General features: G+C 49.2%; 10 protein-coding genes across 10 annotated transcripts; 4 read left to right on the forward strand and 6 right to left on the reverse strand.

Moving 5' to 3' along the window:
- The first annotated feature begins 316 nt into the window (after positions 1–316).
- Positions 317–1,980, forward strand: EV420DRAFT_478737 (uncharacterized protein). Its single transcript, XM_060482310.1, has 10 exons — positions 317–477; positions 544–616; positions 674–686; positions 740–794; positions 847–1,044; positions 1,097–1,179; positions 1,230–1,302; positions 1,357–1,382; positions 1,435–1,692; positions 1,749–1,980. Exons 2-10 carry the CDS (start codon positions 573–575, stop codon positions 1,848–1,850), a joined length of 852 nt encoding a protein of 283 aa, XP_060330093.1. The 5' UTR covers positions 317–477; positions 544–572; the 3' UTR covers positions 1,851–1,980.
- Positions 1,981–2,083: 103 nt separating this feature from the next.
- On the reverse strand, positions 2,084–3,019 carry EV420DRAFT_1271368 (concanavalin A-like lectin/glucanase; the record flags this gene model as incomplete). Its single annotated transcript, XM_060467634.1, has 3 exons — positions 2,084–2,550; positions 2,610–2,689; positions 2,745–3,019. The coding sequence occupies 3 exons, from the start codon at positions 3,017–3,019 to the stop codon at positions 2,084–2,086; spliced, it is 822 nt and encodes a 273-aa protein (XP_060330094.1).
- Positions 3,020–3,466: 447 nt separating this feature from the next.
- EV420DRAFT_1620975 (Metallo-dependent phosphatase-like protein) lies at positions 3,467–5,890 on the reverse strand (the record flags this gene model as incomplete). Its single annotated transcript, XM_060475634.1, is given in 12 exon segments — positions 3,467–3,593; positions 3,653–3,679; positions 3,731–3,785; positions 3,846–4,048; positions 4,099–4,246; positions 4,303–4,333; positions 4,368–4,446; positions 4,495–4,700; positions 4,783–5,014; positions 5,034–5,284; positions 5,328–5,494; positions 5,545–5,890. 12 exon segments carry the CDS (start codon positions 5,888–5,890, stop codon positions 3,467–3,469), a joined length of 1,872 nt encoding a protein of 623 aa, XP_060330095.1.
- A 455-nt stretch (positions 5,891–6,345) lies between these two features.
- EV420DRAFT_1271206 (uncharacterized protein) lies at positions 6,346–7,146 on the forward strand (the record flags this gene model as incomplete). The annotated part of the gene is made up of 1 exon (XM_060467623.1): positions 6,346–7,146. The coding sequence occupies one exon, from the start codon at positions 6,346–6,348 to the stop codon at positions 7,144–7,146; it is 801 nt and encodes a 266-aa protein (XP_060330096.1).
- Positions 7,147–7,247: 101 nt separating this feature from the next.
- Positions 7,248–8,334, forward strand: EV420DRAFT_1687615 (glycoside hydrolase family 16 protein; the record flags this gene model as incomplete). The annotated part of the gene is made up of 4 exons (XM_060479299.1): positions 7,248–7,540; positions 7,594–7,670; positions 7,724–7,960; positions 8,014–8,334. 4 exons carry the CDS (start codon positions 7,248–7,250, stop codon positions 8,178–8,180), a joined length of 774 nt encoding a protein of 257 aa, XP_060330097.1. The 3' UTR covers positions 8,181–8,334.
- A 255-nt stretch (positions 8,335–8,589) lies between these two features.
- Positions 8,590–11,767, reverse strand: EV420DRAFT_1764734 (bud site selection protein 6; the record flags this gene model as incomplete). The annotated part of the gene is made up of 7 exons (XM_060480792.1): positions 11,593–11,767; positions 11,364–11,542; positions 9,913–11,315; positions 9,547–9,863; positions 9,305–9,497; positions 8,984–9,246; positions 8,590–8,928 (listed from the first exon to the last, which is right to left on the reverse strand). Exons 1-7 carry the CDS (start codon positions 11,716–11,718, stop codon positions 8,590–8,592), a joined length of 2,820 nt encoding a protein of 939 aa, XP_060330098.1. The 5' UTR covers positions 11,719–11,767.
- Positions 11,768–12,610: 843 nt separating this feature from the next.
- Positions 12,611–12,919, reverse strand: EV420DRAFT_1643655 (uncharacterized protein; the record flags this gene model as incomplete). Its single annotated transcript, XM_060477545.1, has 2 exons — positions 12,611–12,709; positions 12,767–12,919. The coding sequence occupies 2 exons, from the start codon at positions 12,917–12,919 to the stop codon at positions 12,611–12,613; spliced, it is 252 nt and encodes an 83-aa protein (XP_060330099.1).
- A 294-nt stretch (positions 12,920–13,213) lies between these two features.
- EV420DRAFT_478997 (uncharacterized protein) lies at positions 13,214–13,973 on the reverse strand. The gene is made up of 4 exons (XM_060482311.1): positions 13,659–13,973; positions 13,552–13,598; positions 13,372–13,500; positions 13,214–13,324 (listed from the first exon to the last, which is right to left on the reverse strand). Exons 1-3 carry the CDS (start codon positions 13,871–13,873, stop codon positions 13,445–13,447), a joined length of 318 nt encoding a protein of 105 aa, XP_060330100.1. The 5' UTR covers positions 13,874–13,973; the 3' UTR covers positions 13,214–13,324; positions 13,372–13,444.
- Positions 13,974–15,062: 1,089 nt separating this feature from the next.
- On the reverse strand, positions 15,063–16,461 carry EV420DRAFT_1335181 (uncharacterized protein; the record flags this gene model as incomplete). Its single annotated transcript, XM_060468859.1, has 2 exons — positions 15,063–16,120; positions 16,151–16,461. The coding sequence occupies 2 exons, from the start codon at positions 16,459–16,461 to the stop codon at positions 15,463–15,465; spliced, it is 969 nt and encodes a 322-aa protein (XP_060330101.1). The 3' UTR covers positions 15,063–15,462.
- Positions 16,462–20,091: 3,630 nt separating this feature from the next.
- EV420DRAFT_1547475 (uncharacterized protein) lies at positions 20,092–21,240 on the forward strand. The gene is made up of 2 exons (XM_060473347.1): positions 20,092–20,593; positions 20,640–21,240. The coding sequence occupies exons 1-2, from the start codon at positions 20,099–20,101 to the stop codon at positions 21,186–21,188; spliced, it is 1,044 nt and encodes a 347-aa protein (XP_060330102.1). The 5' UTR covers positions 20,092–20,098; the 3' UTR covers positions 21,189–21,240.
- The last annotated feature ends 46 nt before the right edge of the window (positions 21,241–21,286 follow it).

Consider the following 21,286-nt stretch of genomic DNA (forward strand, 5'->3'; position numbering starts at 1 on the left):
CCGGTATGTCCTATTAACATTTTTATTTCCCTACTTAACTGACTAGCGGAATCATCGGGGTTCCATGTTTTTAGATCTACAAAAATACAAACGCCCATATGATTCTATTACGAGAATACATATAGATCAGAAATGGCAGATTTGTCACCTGAATATTGCGTACTTCTTCGGGTGCAAACCGCACACATCCTGACGCCGATAGGGGACTAGCTATCCTTTTGCATCACTCTAACGCCATCTTATTGGTGGGGAATTCAGGATGAACAAATCACTTGCCTTGCTTGCCGAAAGCATGGAATGCATCCCCTCATGATATCTAGCTCATTTGGCATGCTATTGCTGCGATGTGTGCCGCTACTCACCAAAAACAGAGGTCAAAAAGTAGTGTGACCCTGGATGGACCGATGTTTTAAGGTTCAGGTCCCTTTGCTACCAGTCGACATGGAAATTTTTCACCGTAGCCCATGTAGTTCCCCGGTGAGCGGAATGTGACAAGGTATCAGCCATGCTTTAACGAAGTTTTCTTTTTCCAATTACCGCCAGTCTACTCTGTCTCCCCCCACGTAGTGAACATGTCGAATTCCTCTGGCACGATTCCCACTGACGTCGAGGTGTTGTGAGTGCACGACTATTATCTGTTCTTAACACTTGTCACTCATTCCAATTTGACTAGGACCGGTGCCTTGGTAGGCGTCGGAAGTTGTGAGGCTTGTATACGTCGCCTCACCTCATTTTGCAGTTTTTCGGTAATCTGTTCAACTGGGGACTCTTTGGATGTCTGGTGGTCCAAATGCGTGGGTCTTTTAGAGTCTTTGCGCGCGTACCTCTTCTGAGAGTTTGCGTCAGATTTTTACTATTTGAATTACTCCACGGATAGACCTGTGGTTCGGGGTGTTGTCGCGTTCGCGCTTGTTCTTGAAATTATTCAGACAATCTTGGTGACCCATGACGCTTTTATAACGTTCTGCTCACAATGGGGCACACCGAGTGCACTTCTACGGGTCGGTTATATCTGGCTTACTCTACCGATATTTGGGTCTTTGAGTGGGTGGAACTCTACTGCCTCTATATGATACCGATTATTTACCCTCTTTAGTGAGCTTCGTCGCGCAATCATTCTATGCATGGCGACTCTGTCTTTTGACTAAAAAACTTTGGCTTCCTGCAGTTATCATCCTGGTAAGCTGTTTGCGAATGACCTGAGTACCGTTGTGCCTACTGCCCTGTAGATCTCCCTGACACAATTTATCGCTGGTATCATAACAGGAGTTATGGTGACAGGCATAAATGATGTGAGGGAGTGTGCGTGTCGTCAATTCGTTTTATTCGTGTCACTCACTATCCAGTCATTGACAGTGTCTAAGTCATTCAAAGCTGCTTCGGTACGATTTAATAAAGAATCAATAGTCATCAATTCATCACTTAGATTTGTAGGTCTGGCTCGCGGGAACCGCATTATGCGATATCATCATCGCAGGGTGCATGGTGTTCTTCCTATCGAAAGCCAAGACCGGCTTCCACCGGACAGACATGCTCCTTACACGAATCACTGTCATCACCCTCGAAACTGGGCTTGCTTCTGCCGCAGTAGCCACACTGGACATGATATTGTTCCTCAAGTTCCGGGACCAAAACTGGCATCTCTGCACTGCGATGATGTTATCGAAGCTCTACGCAAACAGTTTACTTGTGGTGAGGACATTGATATCTTGACGTCCAATATAATGTCATAGGATTTATTCCCGCAGGTTCTCAACTCGAGGAGACGCATAGTCACCCAAGCATTCAGTGACTCAGAAAACTTGTACTCCATGGGACCTCTGGGATCATCAAGTAGGGCCTGCCAATAGACCACACGCTATCAACATCTCGGTATCTCGAGAAGTTCACGGCGACTCTGGGGCCATCCATGTTCCAATGGGTGATCGTGATATAAAAGATGTCGAAACAGTCAGTTCCTCCAAAGGATAAGCGGGTTTGAACCTCGACGTTAGATATAGAACCATCGCAATATGATCGTATATGGTCATTCGTACACATATATCACCGTTTCCTCCTTATAATATACTCGGAAATGTATATACTATTGAACGACTCCGCATTCTACTTTCACACTATGAATAAGCGTTTTGATGTTGTCCGGTGCATTCTTCCAATCAATAGGTCCTTTAGTCCAGGACGCAGAATCAGCTTCACCACTAGCGTCCCAAATGCCCATCTGCATTCCCATCTTGTGCGTCGGATAATATGTTTGCCCTCCGTTCGTTGAATTCTCTGTGATAGTTTTGTCAAGGCAAGGCATACAAATTGTCGGAAGCTCACTTTTCTGCACGCTCCGCACTTCATCCCCATCTACGGACCAAGATATCCTGTCCTGATTCCAATCGATGACGTACGTATGGGTACTGGAGGCGTCGCTGTCATTATAGCCATGAGTATCCCCGAATTTCCCAAATATAGGTTCTGAACCAGGCGGCGTCGCGAAGAAATTTGTTTGCCAATGATCGATATCACCGCCAAGAATTTCAATGTCAATCTCATCTTGACTATCTAGTCCATAATATTAGATTCGAGGTCCGCCATGGGATGTCTTTGCTTGTGGGACATACCAGAGCCTATGAGAATCATAGCGGAAACAACACCAGCCACTTTTGGGGTCTCCGCTACAAATGTTACTTTGCCATGTCTACTCAACGAAAAAATCAGTTCCATTCCTTGATTCAAAGCCTAGATCTACGCACGACATAGGCTTGGTAGCATTGATCGTGGCTCCGACACCTACTTTATCATTGATGCCATCTTTGGCCGTAACATCGCCATCAGGCTTCTGGAGCTTCAACTCTAAAGCACCGTTCCCCGTAGTGAACGACCCTTTCGGACTAATAGCGATGAAATGCACGTTGCTCGAATCTGCATCAGAATCTACCACCGAACCCGCCGGAAAGTCTGAGTCGAAGGCTTCGCAGTCGTCATCATCCCGGGGAATAATGGGCAGCCCAGTGGAGAGAAGTACCTGCATCAAGAGGAGGAGTGGAGGGAGGACAGCGAGCATATTATTTGAGCGATACCAGATCGTCTTTGGTCTTGGCTTCCTCTGCACCGGGCAGATTCGGCTTCTTAGGTCGTAAAGGTCGTTAAAACGCAATAATAAAAGGAGAGATACACCACGCGCTTAAGAGCCTTGGAGGGCGTAAGGTGCAGATGGTGTACAGCCTTTTCAGGCATACCTACCTTTCAACTGCACTGTCGACTCATCATCTCCTTCCAACGACAAACCATAATTTTGTAGTCCAAAGCGGCGGCCATTGTTGTAATTGCAATGTCGTTGATCTTTACGATACAACTGATGGGAGACGAAGAAAATCTCCTCCATCACTTTTGCTGTGCGGCTGTTGTCCTGGATAGATTATATTAAAGTACACCTTGCTTAAGTTATCTGAAATTACATAGATTTGACCCTTATGGGTCATGGTGCCGCACCCCGTCCGACGAGGACCATCTCATCGAGAATCTCATCTTTCTCAGTTCGTTTATATGTTCTTATAGTCTCCCCATAATCTGAAATTTGGTAAACCCGGAATCGGCGATCAAACCTGCTCAGAATAATTCAGAATACGTTGAAAATCTCAGATGAGATGAATTGGCTGCTTACCCTATCTTTCCGTAACCCGAATATGACCTGAGCCAACGTTAGCACGGCACCATCTAGGACAACGAGTTGAATACTCACCCTCCGCCTCCGAAGCACAGCCAAATACCGTGCACGCGACGGCAATTCTCGGTAACTAGCAAGGTTGAAGATCAGGAACATAGGTAAATGCCCATAGTAAAAGAAATTTGCGCACGATGACAATGGCCATTCGCCACAACTTTGACCTCATGTTCAGTTCCTTTCGAAACATGTTCGCTCTCCAATGAGGCCAGCAATGCTTTCTCAAAGAATCCATCAGTTCCCTTCGCATTTCCTGCTGTCTCCTCTCCATGGATACCAACATCGAGCGGTTGTCCTGTTCGAGGGTCAGTATCCGCTGGTGTATAGGATTCAGGTCTATCACAATATGAGGAAAGCGAACGATCATGAAAAGACAAACAACATACAAAGGAATATGGAAGAACATGAGGGCGTTTGGTTTGGCTAGCTTGGTCGTTATTGGAGTCACTTGGTCCTCTTGTCGCTTGGTCCACGAGTCACCAAAATCTTTGCCCGTATCAGGTGAAAAAGGTCGTTCTATTGGCGATATTGAGCCTGTAGAAATCGTACTGCATTAGCATAATCAGAGGTAGACCGATCGGACAGCATACCTGATTCCTGCAAGAACCAATCGATTTGATCCTGCCGTATCCAGTCGTATGCTGTGGGCATAAACGCTCCCCAGAAGTTGTAGAAACCCATTGGAGTAGGATCCCGAGTCCAAGAAGTATAGAGTCAATAGATGCATCTTGGACCTATGTATCCATGTCAGCTTTGTTCTATCAAGTGTGAAGGAAACTCACGCATCCGCACTCATGACTTTAAGAACGTAATTCCCTACGCCATGTATGTCCTCCGGTCCCCGCTGAACGAGACTATAAGGCAACGCCTTCATTAACTTCATCTGTTCCTCTCTCCCTGCACCAACTTCACTATCGTGGTTTCCAAAGATAGCCGCCCAGGGTATTCCTCTTTCTGTCACAGCTCTAGCAAATTTTGCCAGAACCGACTTGGAATCCCAAGACGTGCTTTGACCATTGAGTTGATCACCACTAAAGACCACAAGGTCTAGGCTTCTCCGCATCAATCACTCTTCCAAGCATCGTGGAGGTTAAGTTATCCGAATTCTGGCATGGGAAGTCAACATCCCGGCATTTGCCTTGGGAGACAGAAAAATGAAGGTCAGCCACTTGCAAGATCTTGAAGTCGCCGGAGTGTGAGAAATGAAGTGGCGGGGCGCGTGGTGGAGGCTTTACACCACGACGGAACGTTAACCATGTATCAACGGTTCGTCCAGTTAGTGGGTAGCGTGGGCGGCTCCAACTTCTCGAATCCGTACCACGGAATATCCTCCCCATACAAAACGTCAAGCTCGGTTATTATTTGACCGCGCTCTTCCGCAGTCATAGCACCTGCAGTCTTTCCCACACGATACCACAGGTACATGGGTGGAACCCCAATAACACCAGCCCGAGCGGAGAGAGAGACCTTATGCCAGCCATCTTCTGAGCTCGGTTCCTCGTCTTTAGGGAGCAAGCGGATATCAGTAATGAGATTTATATCTTGTCGTCGTGTTCGTCTGTAATACAAGCTCTGTGCCGCAGTCAGCCAGGCTAGAATAGTGTATGTAAGATACTGCTTCACCAGATATCCCAGACCAATATCCCGCTTCCACGTTGAGATTCCTCTCTACACGGACCCAATTGCCCCTGATAGCATCCTTTTCCGGAGTTGTGTCAGGCGAACAGAGATCTTCCGCAAACTTGGGGTCAATCATACATCGCGTAAGGGTGATTTCAGACACTAGTTACGTGTAAGCTGAGACTGATTACAATTAAGCAGGCAGCACATACGGCCGGTATCATGAGGCAGTAGCGGTCCCCATACATCCAAAGGGAGACTAGCCGAATCGTAAGTTGCGTCACCTTGAGTGACATTCCACCAATCCACACCGTCTGGAATGTCCTCGTCAGTGCCGGATGTTGGAGCGGTGGTGTTTGCGGCGGAGGCCAAGTCGCTTTCCGACATCGATACAATGTCCCACGACTGCCATCCAAGTCTTTGCTTTATACCAGGTCCAGGCGTCGGTTGATAGAGAATGAAAATATAAGTGAGCATAAGGGAGAAGCATATGATAGCCATTATTGGGGCGCATGCCGACCTCATCCCTCGGAAGAAGCGTTTTAGGGAGAAAGCCATGGCGTCTGGGCCAGCCGGCGAGAATGGCTTGTTCGCACGTCAAGTCTTGGTAGCGAAGATGGAGGTAAGAAAGAAGAAGCTTTAGGACGACTACGCTAGAGGTGATGGGCGTGTCTGTGTATCACGTGGCGAGATTTTCTCTCGACAAGCGATGGTCATCACCGGGTCACGTCGGCAGTGAATTCACCAACACCGTGGTCGACGACAACATGCTAGGGATAGCATTCCGGCGTCTCTACTCAACTGGGGCGGCCGACGTCTGAGACAGGCGTTGCCATTCGGTCTGCGACAGCAACAGCTTCTGCTCCCTCTGGCCCAAAAAAAGTGAAGGTCAAGCGACCGTCGTCGGCTATGCCTGAAGCCGCTCTCATCGCCCGGACAGGCGTCTACTCCCATCGCTGTTCGAGCTCGTCGCGAAAAAAAATCGGGTCGAGTCATCAAGCCAGGCGAAACCGATGCAACAGCCGCTTGGACTCACACCCAGCGACCACGCTCGCTACCTTCGTCGCAAAGCGCAGGGCCTGCTTTCTCACAGGGATGGAGACGAGCCAGAAAAGAAGTGGCATGAGAGACAGAACAAGCAGCGGTCGCGGATTCGTGGTATGAAGACGGTCATTCGGGACGGGAAGCAGGAAGTCGAGATCGTTGGACAGACCATCTACCTTCCAAATGTCATTTTTCGTCTCGTACGGAACAATACGCCTCCAGGGCAGCCTTACAATCCCTACGAAGCTACCTTCCGCATTCCGCCCTCCATCACAAAAACCGACATTCGTTCCTACCTCCTCGCCGTTTACGGCGTGAAGACTACATATATCCGAACCGACATCTACCGCCCCGCCATGCCTCGTCGCGGAGCAACACAAACCAAGACATCTTACAAGCGAGCCGTAGTTGGGCTTGTGGAACCCTTCTACTACCCTCATCGTCTGGAGGAGATGGATGAAAAGGCGAAGGAGGAAAGGGAGAAGAGGCTAGAGGATGCCTTCCAAGTCAGCGAGGGCAAAGAGACGCAGAAACTTATGTTCTTGAAGATGACTCGGGAACTCAGCTCGAACAACAAGATGAAGAATCCAATGGCCATGACACGGGCTGCTATATTAGCACGGGTATCGGAGCGGAGGAAGTTACGAGAGAGCACCGTCGAAAACGTGGTCGTGGACTGGTGGCAAAAACGTGCAGAAGGACAGCCTATCCAGCTAGAGAATCTCAATAAACCCATCTCACCACCAACGACTCCAGCTACTCCTTCATAACGTTTTATTTATTTTTTCTTTTTTTCTTTCTCGGTCACATGACTCGCCGGTAGGCGCGTATTTAAGTTCAAGTTGCTCTCTCTGAGCGCGGTAAAATAATCATGTACGCTCTTTCACTCTACGGTCTTCTTCCCGTTTACGCGTATGTATGGGCGGTCAAAGCGTCCGGCGACTTCAGCTGCAAATCGTTTTACACAACGTTCCCTTCTGGCTCCGTTTCAAATACTGGTTCAGACTCGCTCTTCAAAGCCCTCAGCCCTCAGGAAACCTACGAGACTGGCGATAATGGACTCGTAATGTATTTGCTCAAACCTGAAGGAACCATCAAGACCACTGGCAACGTGAACGACAAACTTGGTAAAGGCGCGACAATCAACTCGACAGAAGTCTTCGTGTGCGTATTTGCATCCTTCCATCGACCCGTCTTTGATCAAACAATTATATTAGGCACGGAAAGGTATCTTTCGAAGTTTCCGCCCCAACCGTTGCGGGCGTGGTCACCGCAGTAATCCTCGTTGGCTCAGGTAAGAACTTGAACTACCTACCCCCTCTAGCGTTTCTCACAGCTACTCGTTAGACTCATTAGACGAGATCGATGTGGAGCTTCTCGGTGGCGACCCGGACCACTGGTCTACCAACGTCTTTGTTTTCCTTCCCGGCGAGACAGAACCGATGTATGGCAAGTACGCTTCTACCGAGCGCGTGTCGGACTCCGGCGGTAGTATTGCTCAAAAGCATACGTATTCCATAGACTACGACCCCGGTAGGATTGTTTGGAGCATCGATGACAGGGTCGTACGAACACTCACGAAAGGTCGATCAAATTTCATGTGCTGCAGTAAGATTAACCGTTGACACGTTTTGCAGAACAAGCGGATGAACGTTATCCCACCCACCGTGTTCGCATTCAGTTCGGTATTTGGGATGCGAGTGGCGAAGAAGGGACGTCTGAGTGGGCGAGAGGACCCATCGATTGGAGTAAGCAGCACGAGAAAATCCCGGCGCACATTCATAGTATGACACTGGAGTGTTGAGTTTGTAGCACGTTCTGCCTTCGGAAATGTTTATTTCACATTGAAGGGTATATTGTAGTATGTCATTTGCGATTGTACTTTAGTTGTACTATTTATTCTCCAGTGTATCCTCATTTCAATTGACCAATATCGAGCTTCATTGTCATCAATGGGTCATGTGTCTTCTGCCCCAACTCTCATAGTAGGATTCACATTTGATGCTGCTGTGTCGTCAAAGCCCCAAGATATCATCAACGTAAGAGTAAACGCAAGCCCGAGCGAGATGATGTCCGAAATCTAATAAAATAATTGAAGAATGATGTGAAAGCAGGAAAGCAGAATACAGCACTATGAAACACTACACAGCTCATGCCGTGGAAAATGACACGAAAGAAAAGACTCCAAAAGTTCATGAAAGTATATCCCCAAATTACGACCCCGAAGAAATATCCGGCGAACCCGCTGAAGAAGCTTCGCCTCCCAATACCGCACCCCCTCCAGCACTACCACCATTAAACATGGCCTTTAACGTTAGATCATTCCGCCTCTGCCTCACCCGTTCCGCCTCTTCTGCTCCTCCCGTCATCCTCAGCTTCTTCCCGCCAACAAAATCCGTCAATTCAGCATGCAGGTCATCCGAACGGCTCTCCAGCTCCTTCGCCCGAATCTTCCGACTTTCCTCAATCGCCTTCAGTCGTTTCTCAGGATCGACAGCCGCACCACGAATTTCCATCATGACCGTGCTCAATCCTCCACGACTTTCCTCTGGCTGGTGGCAGCTGGAATTGGCGTCCTTTAGGTATCCGCTGCGAGCCCATGCTAACCACCTGCTCCAAATGCCCAAAGAGTTCGGCCAATGCCTTGTGATCCTCGAGAAGATCGTTGAGCAACTCTTCGTTGTGAGTCATGAACTGCTGCTCCTCGACAATATTCTGTAGCTCCTCTTGCCATGTCTTCTTCCACATCGGCTTGATAGTCATGATGTGCTCCTTGAGACTCTCAAGCTCAGACGCCGCTGCATCCACGTCCTTCCTGACCGTCTTCATGTACAGTGGCTTGGGTGTTATATGCCGTTTGAGCACGTCAGCTTTCACAGGTGTCAATCGTATCTTGCAGCCTCTCGACTTCGGTCAAGATATTCTGACTCCGAGTGTCCAGACTCTTCTTGCCAGCTTCAATGAACGCCCGGGCACCACCGACGCTCACATTAGCCAGCTGTTTCACTGACTGCGTCTGCGTCCGTAAATTGCCCAAGGACTCTTTCGTCTGCTTCATAAACTCAGTATACAACTGTCGCATAACCCCGAGGTCTCGACGGAGATTTTGCACCTCGTCGAACTGTGTCTTTAAATCGGTCATGAATGCGTGTTGAGTATTCTGAAAATACGGAGCTGCCTGTCATCTGTGGCTGTAGCGATTGTCCAGTGATTTGGGGCATGATGGAAGGCATAGAGGTGGGAGTAAAGGGGGAAGAAGGGAGAGAAGCTGAGCCAACGAATCGAGATAGCCGTCTAGCAACATGCTGAAACTGCTTATCAGTGGGTCGTGGAGGCGCGGGAGTGCTCTCTGCGAGAGGTTGGGCAACAATAGTGGGGAACTGCGCGGATTGTCGATTATTGTTGGCAACAACTGATCGCAGCTCTTTGATATCTTGAGACAAAGTCGAGATCTGGGTATCAATATGCTGCTTGATCTGGTCAAGAGCTACGAGTGAAATGAGTAAAAATATTGAATGCCGTAATAATTCACTCACGTTCGATGTTCAGGGACAGGAGACACTTTTCTTTAACTTCGTCCATATCTTCGAGTTCATATTGAACGCCACTCGAAGGATCGCGAATATATATGGCAGGAAAGTTATCGAGACCGGGATTATATGAAAAGCGATCCACGAACAATACCCTAAGCGATGAAAACGACATGCCAGGTTCTATGATCGCCTTTTTAACTTCCCTGCCAAGCTGCAAGAAAACAGTGAACTTAGATGTCTCTGGTTCTTCCTCAAAAGCAGGTGCCGCTGCCGGCTTCTTCGCCGAGAAAGGAGGCTCAGGTGGTTCCGGTGTCCTAGCAGGTGTTGACGGCAAAGGCGGCATAGGAGGGGTTGTTGCTTGCCGTTCTGAGCCTCGAGAAGGAGAACGAAGAGACACAGATGAACTACCTCCTCGTGTTGGAGGTAGAGACGAAGTCTCTTCGTCATCCACTTCCGTAAGAACGGCCAATTCTCCTGGCGTAAGGGCAGATGAAACTGCCATGGAACGTCGGTTCGCCTGTCCTCGTACGGACCGTTCTCGCGAAGAGGAACCTGTCATTTTGGATATATTATATGTTGAAAACCGCTTTGATGCCCTGCGTTCTAGAGCATCGGTTTGTTTGAGAGCAGCAAGCGAACTCGCCATAGCCGGAGCTTGCGCAGCATCTATAGGCGGAGTTTCTGAGGGCGGGGTCTCTGGCGAGGCAGTCCTTTCATCGGAGGGATGTTCGGGACTTGATGGTTCAACAACAAGACTGGGAGCAGGAGGGGGGGACGTCATGGGTTTATCAACCAAAGAATAACGTTTCACGCTGGATGGGACGGCTCGCTGGGCTGCAGCCGGAGGTGTTGCTGTGGTAGCAGACGATTCATCATCAAAGGAAGTGTCGGGAGGGGACTCATTGGGTGGCGGAATGGGAGCAGGTGCCGGCGGTGCATCATGTGGATTAGGCATCTCTCCGGATATCTCTGGCTCAGGGCCAAGGGGAGGCGACGTGACTTGAGGAGAAAAACCTCCCACGAATGACGAGTTTCCATTGAGTTGCTCGCGAGACGATTGTCCAAGGCTTCTTCTTCCAGATGACGACCCACTTCTTCGATAATCTCCTCCATTTTCTGCAATAGTTCGCGATAGCTGACTTCGATGCGATGGTTCCCGCCGCGTTGTTCGATCGCTACGTGACGACCTACTATCAGTCCTCTCATGGCCAGACTGCTCAGACCTTCGTCGATGGTCAGAGACAATGCGCCGATATATGGACTGCTTCCCCCGCAGACCTTGTAGCAGCTGGGTAATGATTTGCCTGACAGTCGGAAGGTATATCTCGAGATTTTCGGGTGTAGGGTCCTCAGCAAGACATTGTTCTAGGACTGTTCGCAAGTCATCTGGTACAGATAGAAGCTCACTAGACACGATGAATAAACATGAATGGGATTTCCAAAGTAGTACTCACTTCATATCGATATTGAACGCGGCGAACGCTGCCACTGCAGCATTGAAGTCGTTCCCCAACTGAACGTATACATCACTGACATGGGTTTCGTCCACTTCCATGAGACTCCATTGTGTGAGTGCCTCCAGCAGCATCTTGATAGACATCAGCAGACGTGTCACCGCAGACTCGACCGCTGGCTATAGAAATATCAATACGAAAGAAGATTCGTCGATTGCAGCACGCTTACATGTGTCCGTGAACTGCCTGTTCGCTCACTGCGTCCCGAATGGTTGGAGGAAATAGATTGGTTGTCGCGACGCGAGGCATGGCTTTGAGCAACAGAATTTGACGAGTTAGACCGACTTGACGACATTGTGGAAAGGAAGCGTTGGGTGTAAGTGCATGAGGCACGATAAATGAGAACAAGCGGAAAGTGGGTCAAGTTCTGTATTGATCGTGGGAACTATATTCCATTTTTGGATAGAATTTAGTCTCGGCAGCTTGGTCCGACTTCCAACCACGACGTAGAGAATTTTCTCGTGCCTTCAGTTCCAACGGCCATAATACTGGATTTTTCACAGGACTCTGGAATTATTCGTATAACAGCGATATGAACACATCTCAAGCGTACTGGTACGAGCTTAAGCACCTTTCGAGCCCAACAGACGGCGGTTCTTCTCTCGGTAAAGTGGTCAACTAGCCGCCACAACACACGCTAACTGTGCGTCTTTCTGCACTAAAACGCCTCCCCTCCTTTATGTTTTACGTTAGGCTTGGAACCAATGTTTAGGCGCCATGCCTTCCATGGATGCATGTCAGACAAATCAAGTGAAAGAGGCTCCACCCACGTACGGCAATGGGATAGCTTGGATGCTTCCTACAAACACCAATTAATATACTTCAGATCCCCAGTTGATTACAGCTCTGATTTATGTCCGCTTTGGTGAAAGCATACTGCATCGAATATTATCTTCTGTTCGTGCGGGAAAAGAGGCGTAGGATTGTACTCAGTAACGCAGATCTTGTTCAATGTGTAGTCGACACGAAGTAATACATCAGACTTGTTTCTGCGACAGAAACTCGACGAGGAGTCAGGGTCTGTAATGGAGACATTCACCTCCACGCGTATGTGGTATGGGGTTCCGAAAGGTACCGACGGCAGATAACGTCAACGGGAAGACCACGAAGTACCCAAACATCGTTCCAACTGAAGCCGCAAGAGATATATCTGATGTCCGGAAAAAGGAGCCTCGAAGCCAACATAATCAGATGGCTGCACGAGTCTTCCAGGCATCTCTGCCCTCGATGTGCTTCCAGGTATCGAAAACCCAGGTAACGGTGTGGGTAAGCCAGGCGATGAAATCCTAGCAGATAGTGAAATTTTGGAGCCAATAAGTTAGTACAAGGTTGGCGGCGCATACATCCCGGGAAGCGATTAGGCCAAAGACCGCTTTCCACATTCGGTTAACCAAAGGACAAGTAATCATGACCGATTTACGGATGTAGGACGGCATTTCAGAATGGCAGGCCTCATATACGATTATCTCTTCAAGTTCTAGAGGAAGTGTAGCCATGGAGAATCGTAGCACATATGAACTAGTAGCCAGACAAGATCTAGGGCATCAAAAATTAATAGCGAAGCTCGCATAAATTATGATAGACGGCTAACTCACTGGTTTGTCTCCTGGCAGACTAGAAGTCAGTTAGTGGTCAACGTTAACAACGACCTTTTTCCGTTGCATGATGACCATGCCGTTGATTACAGTATGCTCTTCGAATCATGGAAGTGGGACATCGAGGCAGTCTAGCTTCCAGGACGTACGTGCACGCAGGACGCCAGAAACAACACCTGCGCGCAAATTATCGCTAACGCGAGGTTCTAGAGTTCCCCTCCAACAGCGTGTTGATTTCACGACGGTCGATAGACTCCAAGTTCAACTGAGGACGGACGGCGAACGACACGCTATCATCTAAGTCGCCTTGCCTATCAAAGTGAACAGCAACGAACGCGTATGTAAATACCTACAAAGTTAATCCGAGATCTTGCTCTTCTGATTTTTTTCCCAGTCCAGACCTGAGCGTCTTTACTGCGCCTGCGGTTACCGGCTTGCCGGTGTCTGCAGCCCGTGAATAGCTGCCTCGCGTTGCCAGCGTCCTGGAATTGGACTAATGGATCGGAACCGCAAATCCCCCTTGACATACGGACCTTTGTAGATCGTGATCAAGAGCTCGTCGATATGTGACTCGATATATCTACAGACGGAGAAGCACGTTAGGTGTGTGAACTTGTCTAAGGAAATAACATCCAAATACGATTGAAAAGTAATCGCTAATGCCTGCGTCGTTCCCTGGCGGTCCCGATCCTGTCGTGGTGGGAGAATACTCTCCAAGAAACCGTTGCTTAAAGCCCAGGCTCGGAGGATGCCCTTTAGATGTTGCGACGCAACAAGACGGTCTTGGATGGCCCTTGTTGATATGAAATCTAGCAAAAAGAAAAAGAAAAAAAAACAATTAACTGCCTGTGACATCCGACGAGGCGGCTAAGCGCTCTTTGTCGTGAAGAGCCCAGTCATGAAATAAGTAGGTGAGAAGTTGGCGCTATATCGGCGGCCTCGGTTGAAGTAAATGGCGCGTGGATCCCGGGCCTTGGGAGCTCTCTAATCCGGCAGTTTCCGTTGGTAATTGGGTAGTAAAGTTGCACCCATAGTACGAACATTGCGGACGTCCAATGTGGCGCGGGAGTTCATTCAGGACCCACCTTGGCAGCGAGATTCCGGACCTGATCTGCGAAGACGCACATATTCAGCAAAGGAATCAACTAGTAGCTGAAACCGCCTTCCATGAAAGAAGGTTAGAAGGAGCCGGGCCGCTGTCAACTGCTTCAACCCTAAGAGTCGCGTAAGCAGAAACAGAAACAGCACCGAGTGCCTGTACCACTTGTCCTCCGGGAATCAGAACATTCTTCGTGTCGTGGAAGACGGGAGATCTAGCTGACGCACATTGCCCATTAGCATCCTCGTTTTCCACATAATCGACGGTCGCACGCGTGGACGCGAGGCAACCGTTTGACCAATGATTAATGACGCGTAAAATATGTGAAAAAAGCGGAGCCGTCGAGCCTGAATATCAACGGGCGTTTGGCGTATGACACCATCTAATAAACGGGAGATAATCTATCGTAATCAGCAAATCAGCTCGCATGATGTGCCAGGATATGAAACACACCGGGGCTGCTGTGAAAAAAGTTGATGATGGTGTGAAGAGATGCTCTGGAAGAGGCACACACACTGCACTGGGATCGGCGTTTTCCAAACAAATTGCAGGGAGACTATACAGCACTGTGGGAGCCAACAAGAGAAGAGGAAGAACTACCGTAAGATGGTCCAAACAAAGCAAATCCCCGATTGATTCCGCACAAGACCAAACGACGAAATCCGATCCGAGTGTTTGGATCAGAGTAAAGCGGCTATGGGCGAATGTTCAAAGTCGTCCCCAGCAACCATCGGATCCCAGCAGGGTTGAAGGCAGGGTCTCCTCACTTGTTTTGATGGTGGGTGCGAACACTGGATGGATGGATCCAAAACGGAAGTCAAGTTCGGTCGCTGGATATGATAAGGATCTTAGTCTGCGATAACCGGAACAGATATCCGAAATGGAGGTTCTGCACCAAGGTACGCGAGGCATCATTCAATAAAGATAGCTTACGTCTAGCGGACCGGTAGAAGAATGAGCATGTCAAGTGTATAATATCGTATACGGACTAGTACATTGTCTGTGTGTATGAATGTGCGAACGGATGATCAACAGCCTCGTTAATGGAATAAGCGTGAGAGGCGAGAAGCATATGCCATGTTGTACAAAGAAGAGATGGGAATGATGACTGGTAAAAATACATTGCAAGGACGAAGAACGGATGGCAATGAAGCGAAGAGAAGAAAGCGTAAGTCGCTGGGAAGCTATTATGCATATAAAATAAAAGGACAATGTTCGATATGATAGAGTACGGGTGTGAGGGTGAATGTTGGCGATGAAAGCGAATACGAAAGCGAAAGCGTTGTCCGTAAATACGAAGCACGAAAGGCGCCAAAAGGAAGAATGATATGGGGAGGGGATAGGCTCATGACATGGTGATCTCGATGTAGCTCCGCCAACCCCAGCTACTGCTGCTGGTCAAAGATGCTCTGTCCTTCTCGCGGGTACTGTCTTCCCGCTCATTCCGAAGGTCAATGAAGCTCTTGAGATGTAACCAGTCAGATCTACTCCTCCGCGAGCCCCGCGAGTGCTCTGGGACGGAAGGGAATACATCAATGAAGCTCTCATCAGAATCCGAAGACTCGTCGTCGTCATCAGAGAGCTCATCATCGCCTTCGTCGTCAGAAAGACTGATAAAGTTCTTCGATGTCGAGAGCGACTGCGTGCGTTTTCGGTGGCCCTCAAGAGCTGCTAGTGCAGATGTACGGCGGAGGGTACGGTAGCGGGTAGAAACGGTAGAAGTGGAGATACTGCGAGCAACGCGAGGCGAGAGCAGTGGCGCCTTGACCACGGGGGATTTTGGGGGGCGAGATGAAGTAGGCGACGGCACTTTTGGTTTAGTTATTCGGAGAGGTTTAGTAAGGGAGTCTGGGAGAGTGCGAGAGGAAGATGCGACTGGGGAAGGAGTCAGCACTACCGGCAGCTCAGGAAGTGTAATGGACGGCGCGGGCTTTGGTGACGGCATGGCGCGCAGCCGCGGGGAAGCCGAACGAGAAGTGAACGTCGGGGAGTCGGGAAGGGGACTACAGACAGAAATTGGTTAGCCGACGAACAAAAGAAAGGAAGAACAAAGAACATACGGGTGCTGCGCCACTACTTCCGACCAGTGATTATTCGACCCACGTTTTGAACGCTGCGAACGTGTCTCTGCTAGGTCGAGAGATAGAAATGAGCGGAACTCATTGACATCACGTCTAGACTGGAGAGTATAATGATAGGCTGAGGAGCGGTCGGACGACGACGTTGGGAGGCTGCCTCTACGGGGCCCGAGCTCATTAAAGTCGACGGGCGACGTTGGTGAGGCTGGGGAGGACAGCAGTCCGGAAGTGAAGAAAGGCGAGTACGGCGAGCCTGTGCGGAACATCGTCGACGACGAATGAAAGGTGCCAGTACCCTAAGAGGGCGAGTTATATAGCAGCCTCATGGCAGGGCCGATAAAGTTACCGCATCGTTTTTTTCAGAATCTGAAAATTTCGAATTCCCAGGTAGGCAGCCAGATCGGACGTGGCAGATCCCATCTTCGTTGCCTTATTGTCACGGTCACGGTCACACTTGCGGCTTCGCGGATCCTGTTCGTCGTTTGACATCGACAACTTGGCAACATACCGTCGAGTCTCATAAATCGTCGATTCTGCTGCTCCATAGCGAAGATCATGTTCAGCCCAGTATTCACCTCAGTTGGGCCGCTAAGCGAATATTCGTTCAGCTTTACTGGAAGCGTCTTCGGGCGCCACAGGCACCGCAATCTCCACTGGTCTTCCTGCGCCTAATCGTGCCGATATCTATTCCTCCATCCGTACTTACAAAAATACATAACAATAAGGGCATGGTTCATCATATCATTTGTTCGATCCTGGTATACCAACATCCTTTTCTGAGACCGTGTTCATCTTCCAGCATTAGCTTCGATATATTAACATCAGCGTCTGTCGAAGACGTCCTCGATACCCGAGTCAATCGCTGCGAGCACCGCTCCCGCCTTCTAATTCGTTTGTCATCAAGACCGCACTCGGCTTCCATGGCAACGACTACAGCTGTATATGGAACGTGGCACCATGTCCCACCGATCCGAGTCTCCGACATGTGGGTCCAGTCAAATACACCGTCCATCCTCGGTCTGTTTCAGCTTTCAAACATTTTCTGCCTGCTGTTACTGGCGCTGAGGTGTCCGTAATCCCACGGCTTCGCAAGCACATGGTGATTTTCAGACTGCGGCGATGATGGTTCCAAAGGCCTTTATCCTCTCGTCGCCTTTGGCCTGCCTCGTTCCCTTTTACATACTCAATCACTCGCTGTCTATAGATACCTTTCACCATCCACATGTTCCTGCCCTTCTGAACCCTTGTCTATTGATGATTTGCCCCGCTTCTGCAGTCTAGAATACTGATTTCGCATAATGAACGTCAACTCTGGATGTCCTTCGCGAGACGAGAATGACTCCTTCGTTCTCGGGGTTCTCACAGTAGTCCGCATCACGTTCTGGTGCTCTTTTTACCTTTTCTCTTCCCGTATCTATTCTATGCACGCATGATACATTCGATGAACAATGGAAGGGTCGTCCTACCCATCAAGTGGGTCCCATCGTCCTCAATCTGCGGATCAGATCTTATCAAGTCCCCTCTGTGTTAACACTTGAATAATTCACGTCATAGAGAAAAAGGAAAATGTCACTTAGCCGTCATCAGTCTTGACCGACGTACACCTCCTATTGTCCGACGTCATCGTAATTCCTTTCGCGATCCTCAGAAAAGAACTGAAAGAATTCCCGTGCAGTCGGACTGATACGAGTGCCTGACGGTGTATGTATGGCAAGGTCGGGGAGCACTGGGCGGGCAACCCAACACCGATGACTAAGGGCGGGCGGCCAACACACTTGACGCACCGGCGAAGCATTGGAGCGGGATAATACCCCGAGGCGTCATTTTCCGAGGCACCAACGGTCATTGGAGCGGTTAATTGCAGGGTCGGTAAATTATTCATTGTCGGGAGTGTGGGTTCGTGATTTGTATTATACGTAGGTGGATAGGCGGTTGTCTCATTCGGAATACTCCATGACTCGAATTTGTAGCGAATTCGGCACCTTGCGCGCGCAGTCACTTATTGACTGGGATCCCAACGGTTACACTGAGTCTGTGGAGTCACTTTAATCAGCCCTAGGCTAAGCTAAGGGAGTTGCTATGCCATTTCTTACTCGTTGGAGTTGCACTGTCATTGTTCAATGCTTATTGTAAATAATATCTACCCGTGACTGTATACAAATACGTATAATTAGACGCGTAACGCGTATCCATGCCAGTTCTTTCCTTGAAGTACGGGATCTACCAAGCAGTTCATTGTAGTAAGGTAAACTTGAATGCGTAATAATCCCCGTCGCCATACATATTTACATAGACTTGGAGGCGCGACTCGCCAAGCGCCTCTACCATCGGTGGTTATGTCAGATAGATGTGCTAAATTTTCATCATCGAAGCCTACCGAAACGTCGGCCGAAAAAACACGAACTGTCCTCGCTTACTATCCTCGTTGTTATGTCGAGGCGCGGACCACGGCGATCGTACTGAATTCCCCACTTCCCCAGATGACTCCTAAAAATGTTACCGCGGAAGAACTCTTTGGCTACAGCTCTCGAACAGCCTGAACAGCCTAATCTGTTCTTCACTCGCGAGCAAACGCCGTCAAACGGCGGGCGGTTGACGGCGCAGCAGTTATTAGCCAGTTAGACTTTAGCGGCGGCAAGCGTATATGCATGTACCTGACAAAGGTGGCGCTGCGACCATGAATGGTGTTTGAGGCGGGCATTATTGGCGGATGTCTCAAATCGTACGATACGAGACGTCCGGGATGTAGAGAAAATGGGTGGCGCAGTTGTCAGCTGTCCCGGACACGAGGCAGAGAGAACTGTTCGTTCCTATACTGGACGCAAGGCGGGCTTTGTCGTCAACTGATATCGAGTCAGGGTTGTACCTGGATTGGCGGAGAAGAAACGAGGTTAGCATGTGTACCGGGTATTGAAGGGGATGACGGCAAGTACTACTTAGAGGGACGCTTGTGGAGGCCAACGTTCAAATCATCCACGAGGCAGGCCAGAGTAGATAGTGATCTTGAAAGGTGAGGAGGTCTCTGTTCTTGCTTGGCATGTAGGAACGCCGGTATTCCTCCTGAGCCGGAACTAACGTTACGAGATGCATGTTTGCAAGGCTCTCATGATTTCATCTTCCGTTATCACATCGGGTGCAATTTAACTGAAACTACGCAGGTGGCACGATGGTCAGAAACGTGATAAGAACGAGGGAAAGGACGTACTCTGAGTATTCAACTGCAAGCCCTGAGAGAACGTTGCAATCGTTGTGTTGTCAAGCACATAGCTTTAGATGCATCAAATCAGCCACAGGCTCACTTGGGCCATGGTCTGTAGAATTAGAGCGGACAGACCACCGGCTCCGTTAAGACTAGTTCTAAAAATGAGGTCTCGATTTCGACTAGCTGCGCCACCAAGGGTTGCTAGTCTAAGTGATCGATGGGCAGCCCTCGAGGGGAAATAGAGGGAAATAGCAGGTTCATTGGAATTTGGCATAACCGGAAAATCATGTCATGCCAAAGCGAGCCTAGAGAAAGGTAAATTATTGTGGTGAGACATGTCCTTTGTTATCGTAGTGCAAAGCCTTAGCCTGCATACATTTCATCATTGGGCACTAGAGGCCGGCGTTACTACCCGCGAATAGGTCATTTAGCACCATAGGAATGTGGAACAGCACCATCATTCGTGAAGATGGAGGTCTCTATAGGAAAATCTTTGCCGATGACGATGGTGATAGATTTTTGTCAAGCATACAATATTTTTGGGCAGGCCGACGGTGGAGGAGAAGCGGGAATCCGATGAATTGCCGCTGTGGGTGTTTGGCGACCTCTATTATTTTCTGAGGAGAGAGACAAACAGAACGGCAAAGCGGCTGACGCTTTGTTCCGCTTTGGCCATCACAATTCCTTTCCCTCAGGTAGCCATGCCTCTCGCTACGCCCAAAGTCAACTCTTCCATCTCTCTTCCCATGAATATCTCGCAGCCCTTCAACACGTCTCCCGGCAACAACTCCAAGACAGTAGTTCGTCTCGCCAAGGAAAACGCGCGACTCAATGCTCTCCTCAAGACGACACAAACCAAGCTTGATCTACTGGAACGCTTTGTACGATTTCTGGCGGTGTTTGGCATGGATACGGAGATCATGGAGAGGGCCGAACAGGCTATGTGGGATACCTCGACACCGATGGCTCCTCATCGTTCAGGCCCGCAGGCGAGTTCTTCGTGCGATTTGGCAGTGGACCGTCATGGATACAGAGTTAAAGGCAAGGTGCAGGCTCCGGATCATATCTCGAATCGCGACCACCTTACACCAGAACAGCTTCGCGTCGTTGAATCGATTGAAAGACTCTGTGGCCAATTTAGCGGGACAGACTTGGGATCGTTGGAGGGGAGCAACACGAGTGTTGAATCTGCTGCGGTATGCCTTCTCAAACTATGCGCTAGTCTTACCTGACCTTGGGCAGACGTACGAAGCTGATGCGGATAAGACCATGGTCGAGCAGGAGACCCCGAAGAAAATCAAAGCACCGCTTACTTTTGCCCTTCGACCGCCTTCAGCGAAACGCAATCCAACGAAATTCCGGCAGGATCCGGATTATTCCCAGATGCCTGTGAAAACGAGAACGCCTCTAACTCCCCGAGGGACACCCCCATCACGGACAACACCCACACACAAGACCGTTCTAGGGAAATCGTCTATCCAAACAACGCCCGTTCAGCGAATCGGGCGTGGAACCCCAGTCAAGCGACACGCTAGTCCCGGCCATTTTTCATCCAACTCGAGCACTCCAGTTCAGTTGACTCCTCGCGCTACGACCTTGATACCTTTACGTCGACCCAAATCTCCAGCTATACCAGTTCAACGATCGCTATACAAGCCTACCGTGTCCTCCGCAATGAGATCTGTTTCTGCTAGCCAGACTTCGAAGGTGCCTCGTTTGTCGTCTCAGAGAAGGTCCTTACATCCCAGGAAGGAGAAAGAGAATATAAAGAAGAACGTTGTATCTCATTAGAGTAGAGTCTGTATCATGTCACTTTGTTCTCCGTTATGTAAATCGAATGAATTACGACATAAACTAAGCCCAGACTCCGAACGAGACGGCTTTCGATA

This window comes from Desarmillaria tabescens (assembly GCF_030435595.1).
Source record: "Desarmillaria tabescens strain CCBAS 213 chromosome Unknown EV420scaffold_20, whole genome shotgun sequence".
Classification (NCBI taxonomy): domain Eukaryota; kingdom Fungi; phylum Basidiomycota; class Agaricomycetes; order Agaricales; family Physalacriaceae; genus Desarmillaria; species Desarmillaria tabescens.

What these genes read in the sequence shown, in the direction of transcription:
- EV420DRAFT_478737 (XM_060482310.1), top strand. Translation starts at nt 573, where the DNA reads ATGTCGAATTCCTCTGGCACGATTCCCACTGACGTCGAGGTGTT. An exon ending in ATGTCTGGTGGTCCAAATGC is followed by an intron (nt 795 to 846) that starts GTGGGTCTTTTA and finishes AGTTTGCGTCAG; the next exon opens with ATTTTTACTATTTGAATTAC. An exon ending in AGTCATTCAAAGCTGCTTCG is followed by an intron (nt 1,383 to 1,434) that starts GTACGATTTAAT and finishes TTAGATTTGTAG; the next exon opens with GTCTGGCTCGCGGGAACCGC.
- EV420DRAFT_478997 (XM_060482311.1), bottom strand. Translation starts at nt 13,873, where the DNA reads ATGTCACAGGCAGTTAATTGTTTTTTTTTCTTTTTCTTTTTGCTAGAT. An exon ending in TTAGCGATTACTTTTCAATC is followed by an intron (nt 13,599 to 13,658) that starts GTATTTGGATGT and finishes CTCCGTCTGTAG; the next exon opens with ATATATCGAGTCACATATCG. An exon ending in CTTGATCACGATCTACAAAG is followed by an intron (nt 13,501 to 13,551) that starts GTCCGTATGTCA and finishes GTCCAATTCCAG; the next exon opens with GACGCTGGCAACGCGAGGCA.
- EV420DRAFT_1547475 (XM_060473347.1), top strand. Translation starts at nt 20,099, where the DNA reads ATGCCTCTCGCTACGCCCAAAGTCAACTCTTCCATCTCTCTTCCCATG. An exon ending in CGAGTGTTGAATCTGCTGCG is followed by an intron (nt 20,594 to 20,639) that starts GTATGCCTTCTC and finishes GACCTTGGGCAG; the next exon opens with ACGTACGAAGCTGATGCGGA.